Source organism: Salvelinus sp. IW2-2015, unplaced genomic scaffold, assembly GCF_002910315.2.
Source record: "Salvelinus sp. IW2-2015 unplaced genomic scaffold, ASM291031v2 Un_scaffold1755, whole genome shotgun sequence".
Taxonomy (NCBI): domain Eukaryota; kingdom Metazoa; phylum Chordata; class Actinopteri; order Salmoniformes; family Salmonidae; genus Salvelinus; species Salvelinus sp. IW2-2015.
The window spans coordinates 74,727-83,067 of record NW_019943136.1 but is presented as its reverse complement, the minus strand read 5'-3'; the positions used below and the strand labels follow the sequence as shown (position 1 = coordinate 83,067).

Here is an 8,341-nt window from a genome sequence, read left to right as displayed (position 1 = left end):
CAGAACAGTGGGAATGCTTTACTCTGACAACGTTGATCTCTTCTCAACCTGGCTCACATCAGAGGACCAAACGTCACTGAAGGTGACACACATCTCAATGTGTTTTGTATAGTTGTTTAACATGGCTGGTTCCTCACTCTGAGTCATTTTATGACAGACACAGTGGGAAAAGAAGTTTGGAAAAAAGACAGTGATCTCCAAGCACTTACTCAGGAGAAGACTAAAAGGTGGGGGGGGAGAGAGAGGGAGGGGGGGGGGAACTTATTACGACCAAACATAATTCATTATCATGCAGTAAATCATTATTCCTTATCACATTCATTGATTTTGAATTGTATATATTTCAACTGTCCCCAATATATATATATATATATAATATATATATATACACTGCCTAAAAAAATAAAGGGAACACTTAAACAACACAATGTAACTCCAAGTCAATCACACTTCTGTGAAATCAAACTGTCCACTTAGGAAGCAACACTGATTGACAATAATTTTCACATGCTGTTGTGCAAATGGAATAGACAACAGGTTGAAATTATAGGCAATTAGCAAAACACCCCCAATAAAGGAGTGGTTCTGCAGGTGGTGACCACAGACCACTTCTCAGTTCCTATGCTTCCTGGCTGATGTTTTGGTCACTTTTGAATGCTGGCGGTGCTTTCACTCTAGTGGTAGCATGAGACGGAGTCTACAACCCAACAAGTGGCTCAGGTAGTGCAGCTCATCCAGGATGGACATCAATGCGAGCTGTGGCAAGAAGGTTTGCTGTGTCTGTCAGCGTAGTGTCCAGAGCATGGAGGCGCTACCAGGAGACAGGCCAGTACATCAGGAGACGTGGAGGAGGCCGTAGGAGGGCAACAACCCAGCAGCAGGACCGCTACCTCGCCTTTGTGCAAGGAGGAGCAGGAGGAGCACTGCAAAGCCCTGCAAAATGACCTCCAGCAGGCCACAATGTGAATGTGTCTGCTCAAACGGTCAGAACAGACTCCATGAGGGTGGTATGAGGGCCCGACGTCCACGGTGGGGGTTGTGCTTACAGCCCAACACCGTGCAGGACGTTTGGCATTTGCCAGAGAACACCAAGATTGGCAAATTCGCCACTGGCGCCCTGTGCTCTTCACAGATGAAGCAGGTTCACACTGAGCACATGTGACAGACGTGACAGCGTCTGGAGACGCCGTGGAGAACGTTCTGCTGCCTGCACATCCTCCAGCATGACCGGTTTGGCGGTGGGTCAGTCATGGTGTGGGTGGCATTTCTTTGGGGGGCCGCACAGCCCTCCATGTGCTCGCCAGAGGTAGCCTGACTGCCATTAGGTACCGAGATGAGATCCTATGCTGGTGCGGTTGGCCCTGGGTTCCTCCTAATGCAAGACAATGCTAGACCTCATGTGGCTGGAGTGTGTCAGCAGTTCCTGCAAGAGGAAGGCATTGATGCTATGGACTGGCCGCCCGTTCCCCAGACCTGAATCCAATTGAGCACATCTGGGACATCATGTCTCGTCTCGCTCCATCCACCAACGCCACGTTGCACCACAGACTGTCAAGAGTTGGCGGATGCTTTAGTCCAGGTCTGGGAGGAGATCCCTCAGGAGACCATCCGCCACCTCATCAGGAGCATGCCCAGGCATTGTAGGGAGGTCATACAGGCACGTGGAGGCCCACACACTACTGAGCCTCATTTTGACTTGTTTTAAGGACATTACATCAAAGTTGGATCAGCCTGTAGTGTGGTTTTCCACTTTAATTTTGAGTGTGACTCCAAATCCAGACTCCATGGGTTAATAAATTGATTTCCATTGATAATTTTTGTGTGATTTTTGTTAGTCAGCACATTCAACTATGTAAGAAAAAAGTATTTAATAAGAATATTTCATTCATTCAGATCTAGGATGTGTTATTTTAGTGTTCCTTTATTTTTTTGAGCAGTGTATTATTTCCCCAGGAGGAGAACGTCGAGCACCTCCAGTGGAGAACCTGAATGGTTTCCTCCAGCTGAAACAGTACATGAGTGAGATGGTCTCCATCAGACGTGCTCTCACTCTGGACGCCCCTCATTTCTTGCCTCAGGGACCAGGTAAAGCACTGTGGGGAAAACAGAACTCAGGAGAAACCCAGTAAAAACAAATGTTTTAACTTCAAAATCAGTTTTTGTGTAGTAGATAGCCTGATTGTACTTAACGGCACATGTGGGCTTCCGGCGATGCTGTTTTGATATAATTTCAGCCTTAGGGTTCTATTCATACTTCTTGAAATGTACAGGATGTTGGTCCGTCTCGCTGTAACAGGGTGTTGGTCCGTCTCGCTGTAACAGGGTGTTGGTCCGTCTCGCTGTAACAGGGTGTTGGTCCGTCTCGCTGTAACAGGGTGTTGGTCCGTCTCGCTGTAACAGGATGTTGGTCCGTCTCGCTGTAACAGGGTGTTGGTCCGTCTGCTGTAACAGGGTGTTGGTCCGTCTCGCTGTAACAGGGTGTTGGTCCGTCTCGCTGTAACAGGATGTTGGTCCGTCTCGCTGTAACAGGGTGTTGGTCCGTCTCGCTGTAACAGGGTGTTGGTCCGTCTCGCTGTAACAGGGTGTTGGTCCGTCTCGCTGTAACAGGGTGTTGGTCCGTCTCGCTGTAACAGGGTGTTGGTCCGTCTCGCTGTAACAGGGTGTTGGTCCGTTCGCTGTAACAGGGTGTTGGTCCGTCTCGCTGTAACAGGGTGTTGGTCCGTCTCGCTGTAAACAGGGTGTTGGTCCGTCTCGCTGTAACAGGGTGTTGGTCCGTCTCGCTGTAACAGGATGTTGGTCCGTCTCGCTGTAACAGGGTGTTGGTCCGTCTCGCTGTAACAGGGTGTTGGTCCGTCTCGCTGTAACAGGGTGTTGGTCCGTCTCGCTGTAACAGGGTTGGTCCGTCTCGCTGTAACAGGGTGTTGGTCCGTCTCGCTGTAAACAGGGTGTTGGTCCGTCTCGCTGTAACAGGGTGTTGGTCCGTCTCGCTGTAACAGGGTGTTGGTCCGTCTCGCTGTAACAGGGTGTTGGTCCGCGTCTCGCTGTAACAGGGTGTTGGTCCGTCTCGCTGTAACAGGGTGTTGGTCGTCCTGCTGTAAAGGTGGTTGGTCCGTCTCGCTGTAACAGGTGTTGGTCCGTCTCGCTGTAACAGGGTGTTGGTCCGTCTCGCTGTAACAGGGTGTTGGTCCGTCTCGCTGTAACAGGATGTTGGTCCGTCTCGCTGTAACAGGTGTTGGTCCGTCTCGCTGTAACAGGATGTTGGTCCGTCTCGCTGTAACAGGGTGTTGGTCCGTCTCGCTGTAACAGGGTGTTGGTCCGTCTCGCTGTAACAGGGTGTTTGGTCCGTCTCGCTGTAACAGGGTGTTGGTCCGTCTCGCTGTAACAGGGTGTTGGTCCGTCTCGCTGTAACAGGGTGTTGGTCCGTCTCGCTGTAAAGGTGTTGGTCCGTCTCGCTGTAACGGATGTTGGTCCGTCTCGCTGTAACAGGGTGTTGGTCCGTCTCGCTGTAACAGGTGTTGGTCCGTCTCGCTGTAACAGGGTGTTGGTCCGTCTCGCTGTAACAGGTGTTGGTCCGTCTCGCTGTAACAGGGTGTTGGTCCGTCTCGCTGTAACAGGGTGTTTGGTCCGTCTCGCTGTAAACAGGGTGTTGGTCCGTCTCGCTGTAACAGGGTGTTGGTCCGTCTCGCTGTAACAGGGTGTTGGTCCGTTCGCTGTAACAGGTGTTGGTCCGTCTCGCTGTAAACAGGGTGTTGGTCCGTCTCGCTGTACAGGGTGTTGGTCGTCTCGCTGTAACAGGTGTTGGTCCGTCTCGCTGTAACAGGGTGTTTGGTCCGTCTCGCTGTAACAGGGTGTTGGTCCGTCTCGCTGTAAACAGGGTGTTGGTCCGTCTCGCTGTACAGGGTGTTGGTCCGTCTCGCTGTAACAGGGTGTTGGTCCGTCTCGCTGTAACAGGGTGTTGGTCCGTCTCGCTGTAACAGGGTGTTGGTCGTCTCGCTGTAACGGGTGTTGGTCCGTCTCGCTGTAACAGGATGTTGTCGCGTCTCGCTGTAACAGGGTGTTGGTCCGTCCTCGCTGTAACAGGATGGTTGGTCGCTCTCGCTGTAAAGGAGTGTGGTCCGTCCTCGCTGTAACAGGGTGTTGGTCCGTCTCGCTGTAACAGGGTGTTGGTCCGTCTCGCTGTAACAGGGTGTTGGTCCGTCTCGCTGTACAGGATGTTGGTCCGTCTCGCTGTAACATGAAGAATTCCTCTATTTTCTCATTGTAAAGGATAAACCGTTACTGCTAATGAAGAAACATGTGTCTCCCAAGACACCATGTGACCGAGCCCTATCAGGTTGGTCACCTAAAGCACAATGCAGAATGAATTACAATGCTCTACTACGTAGACATTCTACTATGCTGACCACATACCCTACGATCCTTCTGTCTCCTCAGCTGATAAAGAGACTATACCACCACTGTCCATGTCCATGAACCAACAGGCACTGGACCCAGAGGAAGAGGAGAACTTACAGTACGTTGTGTACTGTCTATTTATGTGACTTGTAAATCAAGTTTTAAATCACACCCGATACCACTACTAAACATAGATTGCTGCAGTTTTATCAATCATACTCCCATACGATGCTAGATTACTTATTGATAAGAAAGTTGTCTGCCACTTGCTATAGGCCTTTGTATTTCCTGCTCTCTTCCTAGGAGGATACAGTACAGGAAGCAGAAGCTGTTCTCAGAGAAACTCCAGTGGATTTACATGGTCCTGTGTGGCATCTCTCACATGCGAAACAGAGACTTGAAGACACTGGTGAGCCTAAGCTAGTGCAGTCATACGTCATATTGCAGAGTCTACCGGACTACCTCTGGGATGTGTTGGAAGGCATTTAATAGTAACAGAACCTTCCAGGTTCCTCTCAACAGCAGCTATGTGAACATCATCATGAAGGACACCGAGAAGACCAACATCCTGTTGAAGCAGTCGCACAGCTACAACCCTCCGTTGAATTACACCAAGCAGCTGGTGTCCCTGGCCACCGAGGACTGTCACAGCATCAGCCGTGACGTGTGGGACACCTTTATCAGCCACCAGGACACCACAGGTGACAATATGACCTAGTCGATTGGAACAATCTATTGAGTGTCACCTGAATTGCAATATTCAATTATCAACCAAACAATGATACGACTGTCTCACCCCATGATGCGACTGTCTCACCCCATGATGCGACTGTCTCACCCCATGATGCGACTGTCTCCCCCCATGATGCGACTGTCTCCCCCCATGATGCGACTGTCTCCCCCCCCATGATACGACTGTCTCCCCCCATGATGCGACTGTCTCACCCCATGATGCGACTGTCTCACCCCATGATGCGACTGTCTCTCCTGTGAATCTCAGAGCCCTTGAAGTTAACCACCATCCGAACCACAGGGTAAGAGAATGATGAACAATAATTGACATGACAACATCAGCTATTGCAGATCTATCCCTCCATACTGTAGTACATTTCTGGTCTATAATCACAGATATAAAGCTCTGCAGTCTGGGCCCAGGCGTAAGGTTGGCCAGAGAGATCCAGACGGCGATGGAGACATACCCCCATGGCTACTACTGCTGCTGGATGAGAACAGTCAGTCTGCACAATATTACACACACACACACACACACACACACACACACACAGGACTGAGAGTAGAGATCACACACTCAAGCAGACCCAAGTATACACATACACACAACAATGACGATGATGCCATCCATGTCCCATGTTGTTCCCACTTAGACACTATGTGGCTCTGTAACACTTCATTATGTGATTATTTCCCTACACTAAGGCTAAGGAAATACAGAAAGCCAAAACTTTCAATGTCGAGACTGCAAGCACAGCGCCACTGATGGCATTGTTGGTTGTGGGTTTTGGACTGAATTCCTGAAGGATTGTGGGATTGTATACCTCACCAACTACATTCCACCCGTGGCCAGGCTGTGTTCATGTGTTGCCATTAAACACATCACTTCAGTACAAATCCTTTGAAATACCAAAATTATATGTTGTTCTAGGAATGGCAATGCATTCTACATTAGATAAATAAATTCACTGTTGTGTATACAGTATCTCTAATTTTTGCTTTTATACTCACCTCGTTTWGTCTTTTTCCCGACAGCGTCCCTAGAGAAAACAGTCAAGTGAGTTTAAAACAAAAACACGTAAAATGTATATTTTATTTGCATAGTTGAGCTGTAAAGATAAAACGAGTGTTTTTCATTCCCTCGCCTAGGCCTGGTGTAGACCAGTCAGGCATGCTGGAGAGAGCCAAGGCCCACTACCAGGATGTGAAGAAGGTTCTGAACATCCCGATGGAGTCGGTCGTGTTTCAAAAGAGAAAGTGAGGAGGACACTGTCAATCTACAGTACATGTCGCTGTCAGACAGTGTTTTTGTAGAGGATCGTTTGTTCTGGATGATCTACCTGTTATTTAAGCAATAAGGCACGAGGGGATGTGGTATATGGTCAATATACCACGGCTAAGGGCTGTTCTTATGCACAACGCGGCGTGCCTGGACACAGCCCTTAGCCGTGGTGTATTGACCATATCACAACCCCCCCGATGTGCCTTATTGCTACTATAAACTGGTTACCAACGTAATTAGAGCAGTAAAAATACATGTTTGGTCATACCCATGGTATATGGTCTGATATACCACGGCTGTCAGCCAATCAGCATTCAGGGCTCGAACTACCCAGTTTATAATATACTAATATATGCCATTTAGCAGACGCTTTTACCGTAAGCAATTTACAGTCATGCATACATTTTACGTATGGGTGTCCCCAGCGGGAATCGAACGCGTGCTCGATCGACTGAGCCACACAGGAACACGCCTGTTGAAGTTAATCATTAGAGGCGCAATCTGTAGGTTCTCTGTCTCATATGGCAGTAACAGGAAGTACAAACACAATCAATCTGAAATTACAAAAAAAGTTGGATTTTGGCCAAAATGCACTTGCAAACCTCCCTTCACCTCGCAAAACATGGATTTAAATTTCATGACCAAAAATTGTTACTTTGTCATCAAGATGTCCTACAGAGACTCATTGTAGTCCCATTCTCTGTCCTTAGGAACCGAGAGGAGAGGATTAGAACTCTTTTCAATGCTCTAATGGCCTCAAAGTCCGACGCTGGTCTGTCCTCACTTCTTACCTCTCTGAAGAGTGAGCTGAAGCCCAAATCCACCACTGGTCTCTGGTAGGCCCCTTCTCGCCTCTCTCATGTAAACATCATGTGGTGTAACTCAATACTTTCAAGTGGCTTGAAACGCTTTCCTTCATCCTCAGTTCATGTTAGAAAGTTGGAACAGAATCAGAAATGTAAAATAATAAAATGTTAATCACATGAACAGGTTTGCGACCCTGCAGAGTGATGCCACAGAATTGTCCGGAGACACGGACTCCAAATACAATATCATACTGCAGAAGATCTCAGAGTTTCAAAGCTTCTCCAACAAAAAGCTCCCCTACTCCAAGGTATAGAACGTGACAGAACGCTCAGATAGAAATACAGTGTAGAACAAACCTTTGTCACAGAGAATAGGCAATCGTGTCGGATCTATGCGTGGCAGTTCTATCTGCAGCATTCTGAAAGGGTCACCTGTCCTAGAAGACACAGAAATATACTCAACCTGGATCGTACTCATTAGGGCACACTAGCAAAACGTTCTGTAACGGAAACTAAAAAACAAGCGGTTCTTACTGGACAAGATGAACCCTGTTTCAGTACTGTTTTCTTTTGTTTGATTCCTAATGAACATGACCCTGTCTCTCTCTGAAGGAGAAGTTCTGTCTCCTGGTCCTCTCCATGTCACCCAATCAGCTGCTTCGACCGGCCATGCAGGAAGCACTGCTCTTCCTCACGGAGAATGTGCTGCTGTTGTTGCCGCGGCATCTCAAACAGTGGTACCAGTACCTGAAGCTCCCCTTCCCCACCACGGCAACCGCCTCCTAAAAAAAATGGGATCCGCCTACTTGCACTGGTGCTCTCTCTGTTCTTCACTACCTGTCTACAATGCGGTGTATATTGGGGAATATAGTCATTTCAGACAGCCCTGGGTTCTTGGTGGGATAGCCAATGTTGGGGGCTCAGGTAAAGACCATCTGTTCACTGGTTGAGCCATTAAAACATGTTCAAAAATATTACTTTTTCTCTAAACCGATTTTTTGGTAATGTTTTTGAATGTTAAGCTATTGGGTTGTGAAGCCCCATCTTTTTTATATATAGAGAGAGAACTAGCTCATATCCTCTAGCTACAGACCATGACAGTGGAACATAAATATTTAAGTATCTA

At 48.1% G+C, this 8,341-nt stretch overlaps 1 protein-coding gene across 1 annotated transcript; it reads left to right on the top strand.

Annotated features, from left to right (window-relative positions):
- Positions 1 to 1,568: 1,568 nt before the first annotated feature.
- LOC112071878 (uncharacterized) lies at positions 1,569 to 8,127 on the top strand. The gene is made up of 12 exons (XM_024139311.2): positions 1,569 to 2,085; positions 4,267 to 4,333; positions 4,435 to 4,513; positions 4,699 to 4,804; positions 4,904 to 5,096; positions 5,396 to 5,429; positions 5,524 to 5,627; positions 6,163 to 6,184; positions 6,277 to 6,384; positions 7,120 to 7,245; positions 7,400 to 7,523; positions 7,828 to 8,127. Exons 2-12 carry the CDS (start codon positions 4,285 to 4,287, stop codon positions 7,999 to 8,001), a joined length of 1,119 nt encoding a protein of 372 aa, XP_023995079.1. The 5' UTR covers positions 1,569 to 2,085; positions 4,267 to 4,284; the 3' UTR covers positions 8,002 to 8,127.
- Positions 8,128 to 8,341: the final 214 nt, after the last annotated feature.

What these genes read in the sequence shown, in the direction of transcription:
- LOC112071878 (XM_024139311.2), top strand. Translation starts at nt 4,285, where the DNA reads ATGAAGAAACATGTGTCTCCCAAGACACCATGTGACCGAGCCCTATCA. An exon ending in CAGCCACCAGGACACCACAG is followed by an intron (nt 5,097 to 5,395) that starts GTGACAATATGA and finishes TGTGAATCTCAG; the next exon opens with AGCCCTTGAAGTTAACCACC. An exon ending in ACTGCTGCTGGATGAGAACA is followed by an intron (nt 5,628 to 6,162) that starts GTCAGTCTGCAC and finishes TTTTCCCGACAG; the next exon opens with CGTCCCTAGAGAAAACAGTC.